General features: G+C 42.7%; 1 protein-coding gene across 1 annotated transcript in view; it reads right to left on the reverse strand.

Annotated features, from left to right (window-relative positions):
- Positions 1-25,953, reverse strand: part of lsamp (limbic system associated membrane protein) — a 632,217-nt gene extending 606,264 nt beyond the window's left edge. The window contains exon 1 of the mRNA XM_050059103.1: positions 25,711-25,953. Within this exon, the coding sequence (XP_049915060.1) occupies positions 25,711-25,774 (64 nt within the window). The 5' untranslated portion in view covers positions 25,775-25,953. The remainder of the gene's footprint in view (positions 1-25,710) is intronic.
- Positions 25,954-26,943: the final 990 nt, after the last annotated feature.

Consider the following 26,943-nt stretch of genomic DNA (forward strand, 5'->3'; position numbering starts at 1 on the left):
GCCAAAGTACAAAGAAGGATGTGTTGGAGCTCCCAGTCAGCCCTGACACATCTTCCTCTCACAGCGAGCCACAGTGATTTATAGAAAATGAGGCTGGTTCTTGCTGCACTCAGAGCGAGTCAAGTTGGGGAGATAAAAGGTAATCTATGATGAGTCTGTAAGTACCACAGTTTGAATCATGCCACTGCACTGCTTTAAGATGGTGTAATGGGGAAAGGGTGTCATTAGAAAAAAACATTGATGCTGCTGCATTTGAACTGTGAGGCTGAACTACTGTAACTTACAGAAGACTGAGATGATTCAAACACTATTTATTTTCAGTATCTGGCAAAATGTTTATTAACCTCAGGCAATGCTGGCTGGTCCAACACTTGATTAATTATCTGTCCTCTCCACTTTATTTCTGCAGATATGAGTTGTGGTTTCCATCGTCATCATTCATGCTGTCTGTGATGTCATCATGAATATTCATGTGTGTGTAGTATTGTTTCAGTGAACGGCCTCTCTGTGGATTCTCTATAATGCTTAGTGATCAATCAACAAGACAGGCCTCATGTTGGAGTCAGTGACAGAGCACATACTGTAACATCTGTAAATTATTTCTATTTATTAATGGAATCACAGTGGGTGTATCATAGATCATCTTCAGCAATTACATTGTATGTCATTCAATTATGTTGTCATGTTGTTTACAATAATCTGAGACATTTGAGACAAGCATGGCAATAATTCTGAACAGAAAAAGTTCAAATGACTATGTGAATTTGACTTCCTACAGACATCACACTGTGAAATGTAAGGGAAATGCTGCATCCTATCAAACTGCAGTGCAACTAGTCTTTACAGATCCAATTTGTGCACCTTGATTAAATCTAAACCAACACAACACTATCACAAAATAAACCCCCACAAACGTCTCTACTCTTGTGTGCAGGACTCCTCCAGGGTAATGTTCTTCTGTAAATTTCTTCCTTGTCTCCATTTGTTGAGACAAACTTATCAGCCATGTTTGGATAATGAGCCCCCCTGTCAGCTGGCTCCAGAGGTCCCCCTCCATACATCAATCTGTACTCATGGTATGAGGAACTCTTGTGAGAGCACGGCTCTGCTTGCCAGGCCTGTACTCCCCGTGCACTGGTCCTTCTCAGCAACCAACTGTCTCTCCAGCTGTCACCACTCTTTCTACATCATCATCATCACACAGTCTGTTCCTGCTCAGTACTCAACATTTAGCCAAGTTATTACAATTATCAAGCAAAGACAAACTGATATTCTGATAATGATATAGAATATTGAATTAACAAAATAAAGTATAATAAGGTCTCTGTGTATTATTCAATACAATATTCATCAGCAAAGTTCAATTTGAAGAGATCAGTGTGTGTGTGTGTGTGTGTGTGTGTGTGTGTGCATAGTAGTAGTAGAGCTATATTTAACCTGGAGGAGGATTCTTCTAATCTCTCAGCACACTTCATTTGTCCTGTTAATTAACACTTAATCTGCAGACTCAAAGGACCTCATAACCACATGCAACAATTTGATTGGTTCATCTAAAAGCTTCTGTCACAGTGACTTCACTATTTCTTCTGATATACCTGCAAAGAAGAATAAATGATGGCACACATCAGATCTTGATGAATTAATTATTCAAGTTGAAAATATTTACTTATGTCAGTAGGGGAACGAGAGGGCCAGTCAATGACATCAATGCCTTCGTCATCCAGGAACTGTCTACACACTCTGGCCACATGAGTCCAGGCATTGTCCTGCACCAGGAGGAACCCAGGGCCCACTGCACCAGCATAAGGTCTGACAGTCACTCTGAAGACTTTATCCTGATACCTAACAGCAGTCAGGGTGCTGTTGGCTATGAAATGGAGTTCTTTGCAACCCTCCAAGGATATGCCTCCCCGGACCATCACTGACCCACTGCCAAACTGGTCATGCTGGATGATGTCACAGGCATGTCTCCAGACTCTTTCACGCCTGTCACATGTGCTCAGTGTAAACCTGCTCTCATCTGTGAAGACAACGGGGCACCAATGGCGGACCTGCCAGTTCTGGTGTTCTCTGGCAAATGCCAATCAAGCTGCATGGTGCTGGGCTGTGAGCACAGGTCCCACTAGAGGACATCAGGCCCTCATGCCACCCTCATGAAGTCTGTTTCTGACAGTGTGGTCAGCAACATGCACACCAGTAGCCTGCTGGAGGTCATTTTGGAGAGCTCTGGCAGTGTTCCTCCTGTTCTTCCTGGTATAAAGGAGCAGATACTGGTCCTGCTGCTGGGTCGATGCCCTTCTTGCAGCTCTTTCTGGCTCTCCTCATGTAACGGCCTATCTCCCTGTATCTGCTCCATGCTCTTGAGACTGTGCTGAGAGGACCAGCAAACCTGCAAACCTTCTTGTGACTGCATGAATGGATGTGCCATCCTGGAGGAACTCAACAACATGTGCAATCTGACAGGGCTGCAGGTACCGCCTCATGTTACCAGTAGTGACTGATTGACAATCATTAGAATCAATCTCTGCCTTTGAGTTTACTGAATGACTTCTTAAAAGTCTTTCCACAAGAAGTACATTCTATTTTTGTTCCACAAAACAATCACAGGATTGTTCTCTACTTTCCTCTTTTCTAAACTCTGACATTTTATCTCATTTTCTCCTCCTCAAACGAATCACCAGGACAGAGTCTCATTAATCTTTTGCCTTTAACAAAGGTTTACTTATAGAAGACGATCTGAATGCACAGCAGCATCATGGATGTGACAAATGAGACAGAACTTCAGCAAGACTGAAGAAAGTAATGAAGCCTTGATGCATCTATCGATCACTGCAGGGAGGAAGAGAGAGACGCTAAATAAAGTAACACTGAGCCCAGCTCCTAAAGGGTGAAGTCTTCAAGTCTTTATGCTAATACATCACATTATCTGCATTTATTAAACTAAAACACTGAATCTCTCTTTGTTTCTCAAGAAGTATTGTAATGACATAAATCCTTTTTTCCTTGAGAGACACAGCTTGTGGTGATGTTTTATTTGCACATAAATGTAGCTCTGATACCATTAAAATCATTCTGCCTTGTAACTCAGGGCCATAAAGTGTATTTCTTGATACCCATAAAGTGTATTTCTTGATACACTGGTTGTAACAGGCAAGAAAAGCCAGCTTCTTCTACAGTTTGTCTGTTTAAGTCAGGCAGAGAGTTCAGCACCTCGGACAGTGACACTGAACATATCATCCCAAATCCAGCAGAGCAAGCCTTCCTCTGAGACTGCAAACACTCTGATCACTAACATAACTCAAACCCTCAGCATGTACAACCTCAAGTATTACAGGAGCTTGTTGGGAAACAGTCGTACAAAGAACAGGAGTTTGTACTTCCTGATTCAGTCCATCTATCTGTTTATTCTCAGAAACCAATATGCCAGGGTGACAGCACACACTGGGCATGTTGACTGACACTACCACAACATGATAGTTCAGTGTGAAAAACTTCCTTGGTGATATCAGAAACACAGAGCAAAGGAACACCATATTTAACACTGTGAGATGACACAACTGCAGGAATCACAGCTGCTGGTTTTCATCTGTGAGCCAAAGCATTGAGCCAGTGGAGAGGACCGTGACTGTGTAAAGGGTGACTGGTGAGAAGCTGAGAAACCCTGATTACTGATGAAACTGGATTACCTCCTGTGTGCTCTGAACCTCGCCTTGATCCTTGACAAGTGAATAACCCTGGTGAAGGACCAGAAGCCAAAGACAAACAAAGCAGACCAAGAACTAGTCTCACAAATATGACCAGCTAGTAAACTTACTACAGTCTACAGTTGTTACTACAGTTGCGTGCAAAAGCTTAGACATCCCTGGTCAAACTTTTGTTAACTGTGAATAGTTAATTAAGTAGAAGATGAACTGATCTCGAAGAGGCATGAAGTTACAGATGAAACATGCTTTTCAGCATTTTAAGCAAAATTAGTTGATTATCTTTGTTTTCTACAAATTTAAAATAGAAAAAAAAGGACCATGCAAAAGTTAAGGCATCTCAAGACACTTGAGCTCTCAAACAACATTTAACAGGGTCTCAGACCTCAATTAGCTTGTTTGGATTATAAATACTCTGACTCCTGAAACCTTGTCCCAACAATTAGCAGCCATGGGCTCATCTAAACAGCTGCCTAGCACTCTGAAAACTAAAATAACTGATGCCAACAAAAGAAGAAGAAGGAAATAAGACAAAGGCAAAGATAGTTTTTAGGTAGCTGTTTCCTCAGTTCATAAGGTAATTAAGAAATGGCAGTTAACAGGAACTGTGGAGGTCAAGTTGAGGTCTGCAAGACTGCAAAAACTTTGAGAGACAGCTGCTTGCTTGGTGGTGCACTGTTCTACTGTGCAGCTACACCTGTACAAATGTGACTTTCATTGAAGAGTCATCAGAAGAAAAGCTTTCTTGTGTCCTCACCACAAAATTCAGCATCAAAAGTTTACAAAGGAACACCGAAGCATTTGGGAAACAAGTCCTGTGGAGTGATGAAGTTTAAATAGAACTTTCTGGATAAAAACAACACCTACCCAAGTGTTAAACACAGCTTGGATTGATCATGCTTTTGGCTTGTGTCGCAGTCAGTGGCACTGGGGACAATTTCACAGGTAGAGGGAAGAATGGATTCAGTTAAATTTCAGCAAATTCTGGAGGCAAACATCACAGCATCTGTTAAAAAAAGCTGAAGATGAAGAGAGGATGGGTTCTACAACAGGACGAAGATCCTAAACGCATCTCAAAATCCACAACGGACTGACTCAAGAGGTGCAAACTGGTTTTGCCATGGCCCTCAGAGTCTCCTGACCCAAACTTCATTTAAAATCTGTGCATAGACCTCAACAGAGTAATGCATGTAAGACAGCCCAAGAATATCACAGAACTAGAGGCCTGTTGCAATGAAGAATGGGTGAAACTCGTCAAAACAAGAAATGAAAGACTCTTAGCTGGTTAAAAAAAAGCATTTAGAAGCTGTGATACTTGCACTGACCATGCAGGGTGCCCAAACTTCTGCTTCAGGCCTCTTTCCTTCCTTTCCTTTTGTTATTTTGAAACTGTAAATGATTGAAATTAAAAAGTAATCTTGCTTAAAATATTGAAGAAATGTGTCATATTTAACTTTTTGCCTTTTGGAGATCAGTTCACCTTCTACTTACTCAACTATTCACAGTAAACGAAGTTGTGGTCATCTGACCATTTGTTCTGCCTTTTCTCTCCTCCTGGTTCATTCTGTTTTCATTATATTCCCTCCTTGTTCTTCAGTCTTTATGACAGGGTGAACCTCCTGTGTGAAGAATGAGAGCACTTCAGGCTTTACTGACGTCTAAAATGTCAGAGTGGGTTACTGGGACTACTGTCAAAATAAATGCAGCTAATGTGCTCATTAATCTCTGATTGCTTGGAGGCTCTCAGATATGAGCGGGCCATAAATGTCACACCAACCAGGTTACATAAGACACATCACTCACTGCAGATGGTCTTTGGCACAGACGTTCAAGTCAACACCTCAGCTGCTCTCAGTTTGAAACTGCAGTGGATTGTCTAATCCAAATAAGCGTTTTGCTATTAGGAAGTACTGTACAGCTATGCGTTTATTTTAACTTGCCAAAACACTGTAAGGTGAGGGACCTTCCTCAGAGCATCAGTTCCTCTGATATGTGACAGAACAATGAAACTGTGCAGCTGAACCACAGTTCACACTCATTTACTGAGCTCCCAAACCTCCCCATCTACACACCAACAACATGTTAACCTACTGTTCAGTCTGTCAGCTCTCAGGTGACATTAAATAGATGTCAAAACACCATTTCAATCTCACTTTCAACTCTGTACTGACCTCGCTCTGACAGCTGAGATTAAACACAACTCAGATATTGAATGGTTGTGACACAACAACACATCTTAGTGAATCAGTATATGACTCCCTAACTATGACATGGTGATGGCAGTAGGGGCTTTGAACACTGGAGGGTCGCCCTATAAAGTCCCTGTATGGACCAAGTATGGACTGTGAACTCATGGTTGAAGAGGTGCCATTTTGCCTGCTGAGCAAGGCACCGAACCTCCAACTGCTCAGGGTGCTGGTCCAGGGGCAGCCCCCTCTCTGTGACATCTCTCCATTAATGCATGTGTCAATTTCAGGCCTGTGTGTGTGTTATGTAACAAATAACTGTGAAAAAATGAATTTATTTTATTTAAAAATAAAGTCTTTTCATGAATATTTTTGTGTTGTGTTATTATGTCAGGGTGACTCTTGGTTTCTGTTATCGCCAGAAATGTTAGGAGTGGATGATTCATGGACAACACTGACTCACTGGCAGATATGTGGACATCTCAGTTTTTGTAATGAGTCAGTGCCTTCTCTGGAAGTACCAATAACATGAGATCTGATGGCCCTCTCAGCTTTTCTCCAAACAATCAAAGGGTCAACAAAGGCCGTCCAAGCAGAGCTGTCAAGATACACCAAGTACACAGAGCACATTTCGATATGTTGACCTTGAAACAAACAGATATGAGCTGAGATGTGCTCTTATATTGATCAGTGACCTTACCGAGAAAATTTACAAGCTAAAAAAAAAAAGCTCCTTTCTCAGAGAATTTGACCTTTTGCTCGTCTGGGATGTCTGTGAATTGAGACTTCAGATAACACAGAGGAGATCAAAACAACTGAGCTGTCCATATACTGTAACTGGTGCTGATGTACTATAGTAGTATAGCATTAGTGATAGCGTCATATTGTTTTACTCTCACATATCTGTCCATGTTTCCAAATATGTTTCCATTTGTTTTTACCAACCTTAATGACCTTACATTCAGTCTGGGGCATTCATGGACAGACGTGTAAGGAAAAGCCGAAACTAAGAAACCCAGGTGTCAAGAGAATGTTGTAATGCTGCACAACAGCTTATAATAGAATAGCTTTACCACACGGGGCCATGACGCCATATAAAGGAGGCTACTTTTGTCTCAGATTGACATGATCCCCGATACACCTGGCATGCTTAAAAATACAGATTATACACACCTGGTAATGTTAATAAATTATTATCAGTGACCTTCTTAATCCTCAACCTAACTTTCTATTCAGTCAATACTGACTCTCTCTTGTGATATCTACTTTTTCCACATAACTAACATGTACCTGTAAAGGCAGGGAGTGCAGTCCACACTGTGAATAATAAAACACAAGTCAACATCATTAGCTGGAGACTAAGACTTTAAATGTATCAGACAGCTGTGGTCATTACAACAGTCGTAGGTCTCTGCTTCAGAAACACTTTCACCAGCTGTTGACTGAGAGTTTAATTTGCTTTATGGAGGTGGAGGAGCTGGGCCGAACCTCCAGAGGGTTTTCCATCCACCCACTGTGTGTTAACCAGCTGCTACAACTGAACACCAGCGGCAAGCAAATCCTAATAAAGAATGCAAAAAAAGAATTATAATTGTTTTTTAAAAATACATCTGGAAAAAGATGAAAGAAAACAAAAACTGCCAATACCGACTGTCAGTTCTATTTGCCAGTGTGTTGGGTTTCCATCTATTACAACTCCACCAGGGTAGAAAACAACGCCACGGTGAATCATGTTGTGCTCAGAGTGGTCAGCCATGCTAATAATACTGATAGCTGGGGGCACATTAAAGATGAAGAGTTGGTCGGAGCTTTGGAGCTGTGAGGCTGTACAGGCTGGAGGAGTGTGTGTTATCAATTTATTATGCTAATTAAGCTGCTGTATTCCCACAGCTAAAGCCCAAGTGAGAGGGTGTGAAGTGAAATGTGTGTGTGTGCGCTGACTGGACTCTGTGTGTGTGTTTGTGATGGTTTTCTTGTTGCAGATTTAAAGATGAAGAGCAGAGAGAGGCTGCAGAGTGTAGAAGTGAACAGGTGAGTGTCAGGCTGTGGACTGACTGCTAATATTATTATTACAGGATGTTTCCTAACTGTCACTCATTTACCATGTGTTAGACAGCTGAATCCCCTCATGAATGAAAGTGTGTGTGAGAGGACTGACAGTGTGGAGGCTGCAGAAACGGACAGATGAAAGTCAGGTTGTGGACTGACAGCTCGTACAAAGACCTGTCTAAGAAGACACTACATCAATCTACTGAGCTGCACTTGAACGTGCCACTACCCATGGACCGTACCAACTAATGATCCACAGTCACAGTGAACAGCAGAAACATGGTCGTCATTCAGCTGATATTGAGAAGTGGCTCTGTTCATGATGTGACACAGTGAATCCATTACTGTGAAACAACAACATCACTGGAGTTAGCAGTGATACATCATGTTAGCAAATAGCTGCTTTGACCGCCACTGACTTTGCTCTAATATTATACTGATGATTCTCATAACACATTAGATAAACTGAGATGGATGTGTCACTGCTGACAGTTGTCAGTGTCGCGCTTTGATCCAGAGAACAATACACCATAAATGAGACTATACAGAACAAAGCACACACATATCTCTGAGATATGAGACACATAACACACTCGGGTTGGGCGATATGGCCCTAAAACAATATCACGATATATCAGGGTATTTTTGTGATAATGATATTCTTGACAACATGACAAATCAGTAAACAAATATATATATACATTGCAACAAAATAAGTGGCACGTTTTTTGCGCCCTCAAATTCGGGCAGGCGTGCTCAAACACGTTCCCATGCGCATACTTTTCAGGGCCCCGAGATAGATCGAGTTCTACTTTTGGAATGCAGCAACATGTCATGTGACAACCAATCGCAGCCAACAGATATCTTTGCTTTCTTCCGTAAATATCAGTCTGTGGCAAATATGGAAAAGTTGATCATTTTGGTGCAGGGCTGCCGGAGATTTCATCTGTCCAATAGGTATAGGATGATAGGCCTACATTCTCATAAACAGCGTCTGGAAGAAGATCAGCTCTGCATTTAGGACTTCAGGTATATAGGCTTTGATATGGTGCTTGTCGAGGTTTCTTAGTAACTGCAGACACAACCTGCTGCCAAGCTCTTCAAAGCTGGCTCAAAAAAAGGCACAAAAGTAGCACCCAGCGCCCGACCTCGTGTTTTCCATGCAGTTAAAGGCGCGGCATGTGTACAGGCCCCTTAATCACTTGACGACACCGATTCCTGTGTGAGCACAGCGAGAGAGGAGAGGGAGAGACACTGTGCTGCAGCCAGAGGAGCCGCTGAATGAGTCCCCTCTGAGTGGTAACTTGCTAAGTGTCTTAGAAGTCCGGGGCTGTTCATAAAACATTCAAGAATCAACGCCACAGTTTATTTGACACGACTGTAGCTTCTCCTCTTTTTGGAACCACCGTGGAGTCGGTAATAATTTCGCTTTCAGCCATGCTTCTTGTTGCCGTGGGTAACAGTATGACGTCAATATGTCAACAAGTCAAAATATTGCGAGTATCACGATATGAATTTTTCATATGATATTAAAAATGATACCGGTATTATCGTGAAAGACCTGATATGGCACACTCCTATAACACACACAGAGAGAGATGCCATCACTAGATAATTACTGATGAAGCAGAATCTGAGGAGGACTGTGTCGCAGAGAAATCATAACCAGTTACAGTTTACAGCAGGTAAAAAAATGCAAAAATCAACAGTAGAGGCGTGGATGGACTGAAAACATCTGCTTGTGGGAGCTGTGTACTCATCTATCCTGAGACTAAACAAACACACACACACACACACACACACACACACACACACACACACACGGCTGACAAACATCAGAATAAACCAATGATGAAATCTCAATGTTTTGTTTGTGTTGATGAAATCTGGCAGTCTAATACTGTAACACAGCAGGTTGGTGCACCTTAATTTACCTTTAATTAACTTTATCTAATGTTTCAGAAGTCATTAAAAGTCATGTGAGAACACTGATGTGATTCAAGAGAGACGGGGAGAGAGCATCACTTTGCTCCTCTTCAAAAACACACTCCCTGTTTGATGTGAGCTGCAAAAATAAAAGGGATCAAAGAATCATCTATTTTCATCTTCGACCAGCTTTTCTTCTGCAGAGATTTTTAGAGTCAGAATAAAGAAGCAGTTAAAGTAAAACATCAGATATTTAAATATATAAATGTTGACATGGCTGCAGCAGCACTGAGTGTCATTAGTTATTGGGTTTGATGACAGCATGCAGTGGATAAATGTCACAGAAATGATATGATGTGACTAATAATCTGAATATTATAAGAGCAGTCATGTCTGACAGGAGAAGCACAGAGCTTAAAAATCAATGAAGCTAAAATATCTTGTTATTAAGTTACAGTGGTGAAACACGACTGCTCCGTGGAGAATACATGACCGTATTCAACACTGCAGTTTCATTAAATATAAATGAGTTTGGGATGTTGCTATTGCTTCAGATTAACAAGACAAAAGTGAGGCCCAGACTGGCTTCATATCGCAATAACATACAGGTGTAATAATTACAGGGCAGATGGCTCATTGGGCCAACACCATGTTTACTGTCTCCTGGAGAAAGCAATGTGGCCTCAGATGAGCTACTTTGAGGGTTCGTCACATGACTTGTGGCCACGAACGCCATCAACACATCCATCCATACGACCAACAGCCCTCCAGTCGAACTAAAAAGTCCCTAAATCACACTGGACTCGGTCATTCTCATTGTTAAACTGAGTGTCAGAGCTGTGGAGCATCAAAACTGCAGACACAGACAAAGCAGCTCAACAGGAAACATGACACAACAACAATCTCATCTCAGACTGAAGAGACAGCAGAACAAGTTTCTTCCGTCAGACCCAGAGACTCACCAAGAGGAGGAGAGGGACTCTGTGCCATTACTGTACACCAGCCTCCAATCACTGTCTGATTAGAGAGCAATCAGTGGACCCCTAATCTAATTCTCAAGCCTCTTCCTCACAGAACTGCATTAGGAGGAAGATGTGACAGTGATGGTGGGAACATATAGAGACTATCTAAACCTCAGGGCTCCATCTTTGTGTCTCTGTGGTGTGAGATCACCTCCGGAGAGGCAGACACTGTGTCAGAAGTATCAACGTGAAGTGTTGGGCTGAAGTGGAGAGCAGGAAGTAGGACTGGATCATGTTTTAGACTCATATTAGCACATTAAAGCAAAGGGTTAACACAGCATGTATTATATAACTCCAGCACAGAGCAGCACAAAGCAGTCTGACAACAGTAGAGCTGCATATGACACATTCACTCAGCTCTGGACTGCAGATAGAAACGATGGAGGTCAGTTCTCAGTGATGTGACTCAACAGACAAAACAGTCTTTGACAAGGCTGTGATACTGAGACGTGTTCTGTGTGTGGCTGGATGTTGAGTCTTACTGTCGCGTTTGAAGTCCAGTGTACAGGTCAACAGGGCAGGAGGTGCTGTCCTCATCACCACACACACACACACACACACACACACACACACACACTCTAATATACACACACACACATACACCCACAGGCTGGTCCTACCTGAAAGACAGAGACAGAGGAGACAGAGGGTAAATAAAGGTTTCACTTTGAGGTTTTATGTGTTATTTTGCTTCAAAGCGCACCTCAAATTACAACACATTCTCACTCAGACCTTCACATATTGACTTTTGGTCATGGGCTTTCCACGTCGAGATATGACATGCAACGTGGGTGCATTGGATGTTGACGTTCTGGGATGGCGTGTTAATTTCAGCCTGTTACATGCATTGTCTGATTTCAAAATGCACTTCAGTTTTCACAGGTAATGTAAAGTTTGCATGCAGTCCCTTTCAAAATAAAAGCGCTATGTTGATACAACACCACAAATTGATGTTTGTTTTTTTTCCTTTAACAACAAATGCACATGGTTACTTGGGGTGGGAATCACCAGAGGATACGATAATCGATATCATCACAATACTTAAGTCACAAACATATACTGTATTTTTGCAATCGATATGCTGAGTATTACAATAGAGTATAGTGTGATTTATTACCTTTTTTCAACTGTAAATGATGTCCCCAAAAGAAAACTCTGTCAACATCTGTTTCATCTAATAACATTAAGTTTTGTCGTCTGTTCATCTGACTTGAGCCCTTTTTTTCTTTTCAGCAAAATGTATCTAGTTGACTGAAAAGGCAATTTATTATATTTTCCTAGTGGGCTACCTAAAAAGTTTCATTTGTATTTGTAATGTCAATAAGTTAAATGATCAAAAACTCAATCTTGCCTCACAAAAATATTGCAACATTATGCTGTATCAATTTTTTCCCCGACCCCTAGTGGTTACATTCTGCCAACACACCCACATGGTTCGGTTTAGGCAACAAAATCATGTGGTTGGGTTTAGGATAAAAGAACAGGGTTGCTGGTTGGTGGTTGTTGGACCCATCCACCAACCCTCCCGCATGCCCAGCTTGGACTTTTACCATATTAACTTTCATTGTTGTCCTGCTGTGTTACCCCTGACGTCTCCATGTGCCGTTAAACAATAACAGCAACTATGAAAGGACAGCTTTTCTTGTCGCTGTCTAACACCGGAAGTCAACGCTGGTTTTCGATGACTCCAGAGTGAGACCGGGTTGCAAATAATGTTTTCTACAAAGATCTATCTTACAGTATCTGTTTGTCAGCCACACAATACTTTTACCGTTTGCACTTCACATTTTTGGCTCACAGTGGTGCAGTGGTTAGCATTGTCGCCACATAGCAAGAGGGTTCCTGGTTCAAACCCGGGGTTGGGGGAGCCCCTCTATGTGGAGTTTGCATGTTCTCCCCATGTCAGTGTGGGTTTTTCTCCAGCTTCCTCCCACAGTCCAAAGACATGCGGGTTAATTGGTGACACTAAATTGTCCGTAGGTGTGAATGTGAGTGTGAATGGTTGTCTGTCTCTATGTGTCAGCCCTGTGATAGTCTGGTGACCTGTCCAGGGTGTACTCCGCCTCTCACCCAATGTCAGCTGGGATGGGCTCCAGCCCCCCAGTGTCCCCTAACAGGATAAGCAGTTTACGGAAAATGAATGAACTTTACATTCTGCTGAAACGTGTCTTTAAGGTGCCTCCAGAAACAACACAGGAAGCTAACAGTTTTTGCTGATCTGTATTATAAGCTATTAAATAGACTCTGCTGTGCTTTTTTGACCCTCCTTTAATCCACTGTCTTATTCACTGAGCAAAAAACAACAACATAAATTTACTGCTACGGAGACAGTGAGATGTGTTTGTACTCTCAGAGGAGTCCTCGCGAACACTGATGTGAAAAACACAGGAAATGAAACTGAGACAAACTCATTTTCTCCTAAAAGCAGAAAAAGATCCTGTTCTAAAATCTGTCTCGACAAATGAGACCATTAAGGGAAAATCACTCGAGTGTTTCTCATCCCTGCTGGATTCAACTTCACATCGTCTCCTCGCTGTCTGTTTATCAAATCCTGAGCGTGGCAGGAGATGTGCAGAGAAGCTGTGGCCGGAATGAGATCATCACATTTCTTTGATGCATCACATCAAATCACGCTCATTTCTGACCTCAGTGGGGAAGTAAAAATATCTCCTGAAATCACTTCATCACTGACAGTCTTTTAACGGATAATGATATCATGCCCCTATCCTCATTCGCTGTTGCTTGCAAGTAAAAAGAATCATCCAACTAAATCAAGGAAACAAAAAATAATCCAGTTCATCTCATTTTAGCGTTTTTGGTGAATAAGGAGCTCTAACTATCTCTAAACATCACTACCAGTGACTCCACACAGTCATTAGCAGCCTCTGATACTGGCTGGGACTTCTACCTGGCAGGAATCAGAGGCATTAAACCTTTCACCTCTGTCTAACACTAATCTACAGGTAGAGAGAGAGAATTAAGACAGGCAGACATGGAGCTCATTTTTCACTCCACTGGAAATGCGATTGGATAAATGTGCTGATCTCCAACTGTGGTAATTATTATTAAAGACTGATTCATTCATAAATAATTTCAATGAGAACACTGCACAATGATAGTCATGATGAATGCATCCAAATTACAAACCGTGAACCTTGAAGAGAAGAAAACAGTAATTATTGATGGCAGCTTAAATTATACAGCTGATATGAACTTAAATTAAATGGCTGGAAAATGTGGATTTTAAAAAGAACAAAACATATTGTAAAACTCTGACACTACACAGCACCACAGGTGTCTGAAGAAGAGGTCATTCCCCGGTTTTCAGAAAATCCTCCCCGAGGCGATACAGAGGCCTGGTGATGCCTTCAGGCTCCTCTGTTGTATTTCAGCTGCTAATTTGTCAGAGACAAGACAACATAGAGTGTCTGTCTGCTGTCTAACTCTGTCCATCTTTCATTCATACCCATGGTTCAAGAATATCTGTTATGATAAACCCTTTGGCCAACCAGTCTAAAAGACAATCACGTCTGCTGACTTGGGCTGAGACAAAGACCCCCACTCTCTTTGTGGGTAAAGACAGCACTGCATGTGGCTGGTGTCTGCTGAGCTGCTGTGTGAATCTAATGTAAAGATGTTTCAAATCAGAGCTTCAAAGTCTGGTACAAACCAAATTACATCAACCCAGTTAGTTGCCGTAGCCCGTCAACTTCTTTATAACCTAGGCCGCCGCAGTGGAGAAGTACAGGCCCCAGCCAGCCTAGGTGGTGAACAACCGAACTGCGTGGCGCAGTGGTCGAACCTTGCAGGGGTTGAAGACAAACCTAGAAACCCTGCACACCATATTTCAGGGGTCATCAAGGAACAAAGAAACATGTTGGTGTATCATGCTCAGAGGGGAGTCAGCTGACATTAACCCAACCCTTTCCCCCAGTCCTGTGTTGTTCCTGCGGCCACAGACCCTGAAAAGAAGCCCCACATGTCCAAGAGATAGAACCCTATGAAAGGGCAGGGCATAGGCCACGAGTCCGCCGTACATATGTCCTCCACACTCACCACACCCCATGTGGAGTGTGTTTATACCACAGTAGGAGGATCCCTGTCCGCCTGACTGTAGGCTTGGGAGATGCACTCACAAAGCCACCTTGCAAGGTTTTTCTTTGATAAGGCCTTACCAGCTACACCATCACCAAAGCACACAAACAGCTGTTCAGGGCGTCTGACGGGGGCCAGTGCATTCAACATAATATGCTAACACACAAACCAGGCAGGTGGAGGACAAAAAGCATCTAACTATATTTCCCTCGACGTGAACAAACTCCTTATGTTCTTCAGAAACAAATGAAGGGATTTAGTCTGAGAGAAGCCCCGCTGCGGTCACCTCGAAGCTGCGAGCAACTGAGGTGCATCAATAGGGCACTCTCTGCTGCTCAGTGTGCTACTCGCTGTCGCTGACAGGCAAAAGAATGTCGTATGTGGGAATCCCCCTCCCTATATACTGTGTCAGGTAGGTACATCCTGATTGGCCAGCCACATTCATGCTTTCCTCAGTGTGCCGGTGCATGGTCGTGATTAGAGGAGTGTTACCAAAGAAGTCCAGTGAAGGGCGGAGCCTGTGTGAGATTAAACAAAGGAAGAACATACTGATAGTCGACACTATATCATGATTATCGACAACATTTCATATGAGGTGATATTATTTCTAGTAATAAGGTTTTCATTTACTGAAGATGAGTATGTACGGTATCTCCTGAGGACAGGGAGATTAATAAAGAAGAAACACTGCAGGCTAAATCAGCTGCTCAGTGATCATTAGAGCGTCTCTATTGTCTTCAGTGGTCTCAACTTCAGCTAGCTGGCTGCCGCCAATACAAGTAAACACAGGAGCACAACACAATGCTTTCACTGGTGTTTTTTAAGGCACAAAAACAACTTCAACACACACACATGTCCCACAAGTTTAGGAGCTCCAGAGGAAACACACACAGCGTACCTACACACACGTGGACTAACTCAAAGGTTGTGTGCAATTAAATAATCTGTAGCGCAAAGCGATCGTAGAACATCAAAGACCGATCAAACACATGCCTCTGCCCACACTTTGACTCCCACACACAGATTGTAACAAAGCTCTCTTTATCCACTGCCTTCAGTTAGAGAGCTCATTGAGATCCAACTGTAAACAGACTGAAGGAGTAAACACACAGCCATTCCTCTCCCCAGTCTGTATTTACTGCCTTAATACTGTACGACTGTGTCCTAACTACAGAGGATCAATCTACAAACACTGTTTACATGTGAAACTGATGATTGTCCCAACACATTTATGCCGATGTGTGTCAGAGGACAATCTGTGCGATGACCACACTCCCTACTAACTATTTAGTCCCTCTTGTAAAACAATGTAAAAATGGCGCAGTCGTAAAATCCAAGGACATGATTTTTTTCCCCCTGAAAATTTCCCAGCACTTTGATGCAGTGGTTGAAGCATCAACCCATGTCCTCCCATTGCTATCCCATATAGAAGTGTGTGTAAGTGTGTGTGTGTGTGTGTCAGCTAATCTGGCTGTCTGTTTCTCAGCATGGAGGCTGCTGTTTGAGCAGACAGACATCATTAAGCTGCTTGACAGCATCAATCTGGGCTGACGGGACACCCATACTGGATGTAGGAGGTCTGAAAAAGACACTTTAACACACACAACTTATACACACTACAGAGTGACACACACACACACACACACACACACACACACACACACACTTAGCTTTTAACTCCTATGTAACAGTCTATGAGCCAACACTCTCTCCACTGACAGACAGCCTGACAGACCCATTTTTCCTTCCTCCTCCATCCACAAAGTACAGTGTGAGCCGTCTCTGGAAGTTCTGTTGATATATTGGTTGTAAATCGACTCAGGTCTCCACAGAGACTGGTCCAACTTGTGTGTCGTTGTTCCAGTGGAGGTCCTCTAACTCTGGACTGACTCTGATCCTGGAGATCCAGACTGAGCTGAGGGAAAATCTCTGTCTGACCCACACAGCTGCAGTAAACTCCAAACTAAATCAAACCTGACATGTCTGCAGGCAAAAAGGCAGAATTACCACAATTTGGTTTGATCACCAAANACAGCTCCTTCATCAGCTGCTGGACATCATTAAATAACCAGACCTCCAGTTATTATAGTGCCACATATTCAATAACAGCTCAACAGACAGGAAACATACTGCTGCCTTCAGTCCTCTGGTCTCTCTGTAAACATTTTAATCCACTGATCAGACAAATAAATGACAAAACGTTCATTCTGAGAAACTGACTGAAATGAGAATCCAGCAGCATGACACTGTATCAGAGGTGTTTTCTTCAACAGGATTACCTGTCTGAATGAAGGATTAATAGAAACCAGATGTGTGAGTGTATTTAATGGGCGAACACTTAAACCAAGCAAAAAGCTTTAATCCTGTAATCCTATAACACACTCTCACCTCTACGTCCAGTAATTTATAGGATCAGTGTTACAGAAAGTTAACACTTTCAGCACTGGGCTGTTTCCTGTTTGCTTGACATTGTGTGTCCATTGTTGCTTTTATATGTATACACAATTCTGATTTTAAAAAAGCTCTAATATAGACCAAATCACAATGTTTATTTCCAATAACTTCTAGGTAGGAAATCATGGTGTCACGTACATAAAATCAAGCTGAGCAAATGCTGTTTTCAACAAATGCGTTGTTGAAAATGAAGGCTTTTGTTACATGCTTAAAACACTGGAACTCAGTGACACTGTAGCAAACACTGCAGACCTCAAAAATGAAAGACGCACAAGAATGTAACAGACAACGCTTCTAACATGGGTGTTGCCGTTCAGTTAGTGGGATACCTCCATGTGAAGTGTTTCACTCACAGGCTTAATCTGGCAGAGGACGTTAAATTGTATCTTGATAATATCACATCATGGGTTCTCGCACAATTCCCACTCCTAACAGTTTACACTTACACCAATATTGATCTTTTCTGGTGGTTAAAATACGTTATTTGCTCCAGTCCTTTCCACAGCTGTACATTTCTAAGGTTCCCTGCCAGTAGATTTGGTTAATCAAAGATGATGGCGAAGCAGGAAAGAACACAAGATAAGCACATTATAAACATCAGCTAGGTCAGACCACAGTGTTTAACTTTATTATCTTAAACATTACAATTATGTCTGAAAATGACAACAGAAATCAACAAGTTTGCGGATTTTAAATCACTCCGCAATTATAATCAACTGCCAGCTGTCTCCTCAGAAGTGACTGTTGTTGTTAGCTCTACATCACAGTGATTCAGTCTATACATCCACCTGGAGCAGGCAGCCTAATGAGCAGGAAGAACATAGTTCTTTTTTATAAAGATGGAAGAAAATTAAAATCCAGTCTGAGTGAAACTGAAGTCACACTGGTCTGATACACAACAGTGTCCAACGATCGGTAGGGAAATACACTTGATGATGCAGAAATTATTTTTTACAACTATGTGTTGCTCATCCAAATCAACTACAACATTCAGTCTCAGTATAAATTTATCACACTCGCTGCTCCACACAGACCTGGAGGCATTCGGAGCAGACACATAATTGCATTCAACAAAGGCTTAAAGCAAACAACACCAAGAACAATAACTATAATAATGACTATAAATATACATGCTTTTTAAAAATCGTTCTGACTCATGGGAATGGCAAAGTCCACACCACAACTATGACAGTGTGAAACTACAGCTCTGGAAAAATTAAGAGATTTTTCTTAAATCAGCATCTCTACATGTGTGACAGCCAATACATTCCTGTGTCTGTTGAATTCCAACACAAGCACACCTCATACTACTGAATGAGGTACTGATTAGGTGATCACCTGAAGCAAATCTTATTTAATAAGGAAAACCAGCCGGATGGCAAAAACAGTGCTAGTAGTCCCTCAAAAGTAATTGGAATCAAAAAATAGCTACTGACCATGCCAAAAGAGTTGGAAAGAAAAGTTCTGAATGACGAAAAGGAGGGTTCAATTCTGGCTTCACTGGCAGAGGGATACAGTGGGCGTCAGGTTGCTTCCATCCTTAAAATTTCAAAGACGGCGGTTCATAAGAACAAGGTCAAGCAGCAGACATTGGGGACAACAAAGCTACAGACCGGCAGAGGGCGAAAACAACTCTCCACTGAATGGGACGACCGTCAACTCATTCGAATGTCACTAAGCAAAAAAACTGGCTCATGCACACCTTTGAAGAGTCTCCTGAACAGGTGCGTAGGAAAAAACTTCAGCAGGTCAAGAAAGAAAAAAGATTCCCGCACACTGTTGCCAAACTTGCAAAATATTTAATGGGACAAGGCAGCTACGTTTCGGTCATTACAACCTTCGTCAGGCAGAGTTGTCACTAAGCAACCATAGGATGACATCAAGTGACCTACAAAAAGAATGGCAAATGGCAGCTGGGGTGAGGTGCACGGCGAGAATGGTTCGCAACAGGCTCCTAGGGGCAGGGCTGAAGTCGTGTAAAGCTAGAAAGAAGCCCTTCGTCAATGAGAAGCGAAGAAGAGCCAGGCTGAGGTTTGCATAAGACCATGAGGATTGGACCATAGAGGACTGGAGTAAGCTTTGCCCAACACCTGGTCATCTGATGGTTAGACGGAGACCTGGAGAGGCCTACAAGCCACAGTGTCTCGCACCCACTGTGAAATTTGGTGGAGGATCAGTGATTCACTGGGGTTGCTCCAGCAAGGCTGGAATCGGGCAGATTCGTCTTTGTGAAGGACGCATGACTCAAGCCACGTACAAGGTTATTCTGGAAGAAAACTTGTTTCTGTCTACTCTGACAATGTTCCCCAACTCTGAGGATTTTGCCAGCAGGACAATGCTCCATACCACACAGTTAGATCAGTCAAGGTTTGGATGAATGACCACCAGATCAAGACGCTGTCATGGCCAGCCCAATCTCCAGACCTGAACCCCATTGAAAACCTCTAGAATGTGATCAAGAGGAAGATGGACAGATAGTCACAAGCCATCAAACACAGCTGAGCTGCTTGAATTTCTGCGCCAAGAGTGGCATAAAGTTACCCAAATGTTGTCAGTAGTTTACAGAATGAAACAAAAATGTTCATTTTACTCAAACACATACCTAGAAATTGCAACATCAGAGAAACTGATAATTTTGCAGTGGTCTCTTTATTTCTTCCAGAGCTGTATATCACTGGAACACTTTAATAGGGAATGACAAAAAAAAGATTGACAGCAAATCAAATCCATCCAAATTCACAGGACCACACAGCACAAGCCTGGCGCAACTGTTTACAGATCATCATCATTAATCAGTGTGAACGCTCACATCGTTTCCGTATCATAACAGCTATCGTTCTTGGCGTGGGTGACCCTTTAATGTACTCTCAGATTGACTCATCCTCAGAATGACACTTGAGCACATCTAAACAACTTGTACTTGATATATGTGTGTCCGTCTTTACTCTACAGCAGTTAAGCCATCCCATTAGTGCTTCGGGACATTGTAAAATGTCATTGCAACATAAACAGAGACCTCACTGCTGACTAACCCCTCATTTTTCAGTAAACTGGAAACAAGTGACATTAGAATTTCAAGTCTGTCCAGATTAGAATGATGAATCTTCCAGGAAGTCTCACAAAGCCTGAGTCAGAGAACTATGGCAGATGATATTACAGAAAGCACCAGGCTGACTGTTTTGGCCACACCCCAGAGAACATCTCCTGAGTGATTCACATTTATGCAATGAGTCTGCCTACCAGATCAAGTCTGATTTCTGCAACAGCAACCAAGCCAAGACCAAATTACTTTTTTTTTGAAGTACTTCTTTCATTCCTGAGGTAAGAAACAAGAATAAGTCATAAAAGAGCAAGCTAACCTTCCTTTTTCAGTGATTAAACTATTTTTTTCTTTCTTTATGCCAGTGAAAGAGGGAAAAACAGAAGACCCTGAGACTCATTAGTCACAAACAGTTTGTCTAAAAACCACCAGCAGAGACAGAGGAAGTGGAGCACACACTCTGCAGCTCTGATGAAGGATGAAGTTATCTTCTCTGGCTCAACCATGGAGTCCTCTGCTGCCAAAGAAAACACATCCTTGTTTTGCATGTTTTTATTGTCACAGATTCCCAACGCACTGAGACTGAATCACCAAAAGATGTCAGAATCACTGAAGCACAAATTTTACAGTAAATGATCTGTTTAAACCTGCAGCCAGGGGACGAAGAGGAGGACTTGTTTTCACTTAAGAATGGGAAAAATAACCACAACTGAGAATCACTCACAATCACTCCCTATTGCTATGGTGTAAATACGTGCATATCTTACTTATAATCACACACTGAAACTATTTCTGGTTCACTGAGAGAAACAACCTCACATAGGAATATGCATACATTACAACAAAGCAGCACAAAGGCAGTATATTTTTCACTTATTTGCACAACTTGGTGTTGAATTAATGAACCCAAACAGAGCAGTGAAAATAATGAGCAGCTGGCCTTGTTAGAGGGAGACAGAGCAGGTGAACAGTGATCTACCTGTGTGATTAAAACTGATGCTCAGCAGAAGATACATGTCTGGTCTCACTAAAATAAGAAGCTGAACTGATTACCTGCTTCAATAAGAAGGTAAAATCAGTAGCCCCTTTTACACTGCCAGATTTTCTGTGAATGTTGGGCAGTTTTGTCGCCAAACTGCGAGCGTTTAGACACACAGAGCCGGATTGGCGAGTTGATCCAAGGTGCCCAATTTTCGGCCTCGTAGGGTAGTCATATTGGCGGAACCTTTTTGGTTTAAAAAGAACAAGACGCCCTTCCGCCATGGGAGGGGCTGTTGATGACTTGTGGGAGGAGCTGTTGATGATGCCACACGTGCGACCCACTGGCGGTGGACTAACAGGAAACAGCTGATAGCAGGAATGAGCAGCCAGTAGCAAGAGGGAAACGCAAACCTGACACTACAGTAAAGATGAGCAACTGGGGGGACAAGGAATTGTGCGCCCTCCTTGCCCTTGCAAATTAAGAGGCCATTAACCGTCAAATGATGGGAACGATGAAGGACGGACCGACTTACGAGAGAATCACAGAAGGACTGACCAGCCGCAGCTTCCCTCGGAGTACGTAACTGTTTACGTCACACCCTGAGCTACACGTTTTGTTACTTGCTCACGCCCCACATTGCCCCGAAAAAGGCACATTCTGTATGAACAAAAGTAGGCAGGCGGCATTTTGCTGCACTCCTTGATTTTGTTTTTATACTGCCAATGACTAAGACTGATTGGGCTTTCCTGCAAATTTGCACAATTACTATTTAAAAGGGGCTAGTGTTTCCTCCACAGAGTCTGTACTGTCAGCCTGCCCAAGTAAAATAATGCTCACTGGCTGAATGACCAGTTTAAAGAAGCTCTGCAGTGAGATGGACATCAGCGCTCCTCTCAGAGGAAACAATGGCTCAGACACAGCTTCATGATTTTACTGTCAGTCATGTGCAGGCAGCTTTAAGACAATTATTCCAGGAGAGATAAAAACAAAGAGAGAGAGAGATGTCTTAAAGTCATGAGAGCCATAAAATCAGAGGTGATGGAGGACGAAGCAAAGTAAAGAAAGTAATGTGAGTCTGGTGAGAAGTGTGAGATGCAGAGGGAGGTTTACTGTATGTGTGAACTAATGAGAGGAAAGTTAGAGGGGAGTGAAAAGACTTTAACAACTCACTGAGAAAGGATTTAGTGTGAGAGCTGCTGATGGGAATCTGAACTGTGGATCTTTTATTCCACTCTATTATATCCACTCTCTGCTAAACAGCAGATGACCATAAAAAGACATTATTTTGTACTGAGTGAGAAAAACAGACAAAGAGAAGCCAGGTGAAGCACACCTTAATACAAACCCTTTGTCCACTTTGTGCCATTTGTGTGTGTGTTGTTCTGCGGGTTTTTGAGGTGAGCTGCTGTGTTGGTGTGAAGCTGTGAAAAGCGTCAGCTGCGGAACAGCATTGCATTCTATGTGAAAGCTTCTTCTAAGAAAAAGTCTCCTGCTCAGCAGCTGACTCTTAAAGTTGGATGTCGCATTAGCATTTTAGCATACTGGCACACTGCAGCAGCTTGAGAAGTTTAAACAGTTGACTCTACAAAGGCACAGTTTAAGATGAACAATATCAAAATGTGCAAATGAGTCGACATCTGTTAAAAGAATAAGTAAACAGCAAAAATCAGACCAAACTGTCAGTGCCAACATTCAACAGTGTCCAATCGTCCCTTCTGCTGAATGCAACACGTTTCTCCAAACACAGACCGAGCTGTTGATTCAAATAATTACATGTTGGAGGTGGAAATTTGTGCAGCTGTGTGATGGGATGCCAAATAAATCATCTATGAAAGAACGGGAGTGTTTCTGGGATATTTTTCCCTAAAACCCTCTGAGTATTATGCATTTTATGTACCTCATTGAGATTGGATTGGATTGGACAGCACCTCCAAGTCTGAGGCCATCGTTCTCTGCCGGAAAACAATGGGTTGCCCATTCTGAGTTGGGGGTGAGTTACTGCCCCAAACGAGGGTGTTCAAGTACCTCGGGATCTTGTTCACAAGTGAGGGTAGAATGGAGTGTGAGATGGATCGGCGGTTTGGCACAGCATCTGAAGTGATGTGGGCGCTGTGCCGAACTGTCGTGATAAAGAGGGAGCTGAGCCAGAAGGCAAAGCTTTCGATTTCTTGGTCCATCTACGTCCCAACCCTCTCCTATGGTCATGAGCTCTGGGTAGTGACCGAAAGAATGAGATTGTGGATACAAGTGGCCGAAATGAGTTTCATCAGAAGGGTGTCTGGGCTCAACCTTAGAGATAGGGGAAGGAGCTCGGACATCCGGAGGGAGCTCAGAGTTCCTTCGCATTGAAAGGGGTCAGTTGAGGTGATTCAGTCATCTGATCAGGATGCTTCCTAGGCGCTTTCTGTTAGAGGTGTTCTGGGCACGTCCCACTGGCAGGAGGCCCCGGGGCAGACCCAGAACACACTGGAGGGATTACATATCTCATCTGGCCTGGGAACACCTTGGGGTCCCCCAGGAGGAGCTGTAAAGCATTGCTGGAGAGAGGGACGTCTGGAATACCTTGCTCAGCCTGCTGCCCCTGCGACCCCGCTTTGGACAGGGGGTTGAAAATGGATGGATGGACACCAGGACAAAAGTTTTCATGACAAAAAAGGTATTTAAACATCAATAGAAATTAAACCAAGTCTGCAACTAGCCTCCTGTCAAACGATCAAACTTTAAATACTTCTGTTGGAACTGACCGTGTAGATGGATGGCAATAAGTTGATCATGCAACAGAAGTAGCTAAACATAATTTTCTGGATATTTTTGGTATTTTTCTTCAGCTATGAAAACTCATCACCATTGGAATCTATTGTAACTGATAAGTTAGTGAGTTAGTGAAGAGGAAAACATTTTACAGCCACCATACAAGCCAACAGGGATGGAGTTTTTGATATTTAATTGAGTATGGTTGAAGAATCACTTTAAGATCGATTATACGAGACAATGAATAAGTATCTATAGACTGATGTACAACAGCTTCAATGGCCACACGAACATAAACAACCTCAGCAGCCGAGGCAACTTCATGAACCAAATGACCACAATGTTTGTACCATCATGTGGGTAATGTGTCGGTAGATGAAAGGGGGGACGTCAAAACTCTTGACTGATATCACAGTCAGATGAGTGGTTCAAAAAGAGCAGTGGTTCACTTCTGTTTCCAGCACTGACCCTGAAGACCTGAAAGTGTTTCCTCACTGGAAACCGATTTTCTCATGAATTCTAACTGAGCAGTTGATCGATCACCGTGTTGCTTTTGTCACCACTCCATTACCAGACACTCACAGTTCCTTTTAGAGCCGCTGTACTTACAGTCTGGAGAGCGTCATCACTTACTGCTGACATTTCATTACAAAAGTAGACATTAGAGAAGATGGAACGATGGAAACGAATTATTCTTTATCCTTCTCTTTCTCTGTCTACCATCATCTCTCCTTCACCACACATTGCTTCTCCCGTCTCCCTTCATCCACCTGTATCACACTCTCTCTCGAGTTCACCTCACACACACTCCACACTTACAGGCTCGTCGCCAACGTAAGAGCAGTGCCAACGAGAATCCAATAGGTCAGATCTGACTGATGCAGACATCATGGGTCACAGTTAGAAGAGATGTGGGTGAAGGTATGAAGGTGTTTCAAGTAAGTGTAGAACCAGAATGGATGTATAAACACCAATGTTTAAGGATTCACAAGCTTATGTGCAACTGAACTGCACACACACACACACACACACCTGATGAGAGGCCAGCATGCTGAAATAAGTCCACCAGTGGAGCTGACAGTTCAACAGCCTCCACATGTCTGTGCACTACTCTCCCACTGTGCTGAGAGGAGACTGTGTGCTGAAGCTGTCAGCTGCACCATCAGCCTCTGAGGCTGCTCTCCTCTCTGTGTCACACACTGCTACTGTACATGAAGACTGCAGCTGTCAGCTCAGCTCTGCTCCACTCCTCACTAACTTTATTTAGAGAAACAAACACAGCTTTACTGGAACAGTCAACAGCTTCGCCATGAGGAGCTCTCTCTGTCATGTCAGGTGTTTTCAGGAAGGGAAGTCACTTCACATACCTTCAGAGCTCGAGTCAGCAGCAGACGGACAGACGCACAATAAACATCCACGGTAGCTGTAATTTCCCTCTCAACTCCGGTGTTTCCTAGCGGAAAACGTCCGGACATGAAATGAAAAGAATGAAACCATCCCTTGCCTTGAAATCCAAAGAGGAAAGCGACGCCGGGGATCCACACGCTGTGTATCCACAAGTGAAGCATGGTGTCCTTCAGTCAGGTGCAAAAGCTCCGCGCTCTTCCCGACCAAGCTCCGTCTCCAGCGGTTAATTTCCAGAAGAGAAAGCGCTGCGAATGAAGCCGAGCGGAGGAAGAAATCCCAGTCTGAACGGTGCTGATGAACACAAGAGCTGGAGACTCTGTCACTGCTGCGGCTGCTGCTGCTTTACACGGACTGGGGCGACATCTACCGACACACTCATCCACAGGCAGTGTGTGTGTGAGGTGTGGGACTCCTGTCTGTGTGTGGTCAGTGTGTTTCATGACTCAGCACTACGAGCAGAACTCACGTGAACAAATCCAAAACATGTCATTCAGCAGCACAGCCATGATTTGTCACTCTTTCTGCCTCTCAGCATGTTCACTGCTGGACAGGGAAGAAGTGAAGGAGAGGGGACCGGAAGTAGAAAGGAAATCACCTGTTTGCAGTTGGAACTTAATTAACCATGACCATATATGGGCATGTCTCTGTTTCCTTATAAGGCCTCATTACACCTGAGGTTCACTGTGATATTGGAGAGTGTCCATTAGTGTATGACATGCTTGTTTCTCAGGTCAGGTATCAGTTACCTGCAGGCCTCCCTTTGCTGTGCATTTCTAAGTTTGAATTATATTATGTGAGTGATGCTGTGATTCTCTGTCAGACCTCCAGGTGTCAGAGCGCTTCTGCCATAGCTCTTACCTGTTCTATCACTTTATTAAATAGCACAAAAGACAACTTTATAGTTTCACTCTTTATTTGTTCACCTCTGCCGCCACATTTACAAGTCAATTTCAATTAAATATGCAAACTCGGTTGTCGAGTCAACAGTGGATACTGATGTCTCCAGTTTGGAAAAATTCATGGCTCACAAATATCTCCTCAGGCTAGGATGTAAAATACACGAACAATAAAATAAATATTACAAATAAAGACACTTGTATTTGCTATATTTTCAATAATTGAAACTTTTCGAACATTGATAAAACATATTATTGATTCTGTTGTAAACGTTTCCTTTGGACAAAAAAAAGCTTATTAAACAGGAAACACCATACAACAGTCACAATAATCTATATGTGTAACTATAGCAACATGAGTTAAGGACAAAAGAGACAAATGATATCACCCACATGTTCACCTTCTGACATGTAATTAAAAGCTAAAATAAATG

Source organism: Epinephelus moara, chromosome 2 (genome assembly GCF_006386435.1).
Source record: "Epinephelus moara isolate mb chromosome 2, YSFRI_EMoa_1.0, whole genome shotgun sequence".
Lineage (NCBI taxonomy): Eukaryota > Metazoa > Chordata > Actinopteri > Perciformes > Serranidae > Epinephelus > Epinephelus moara.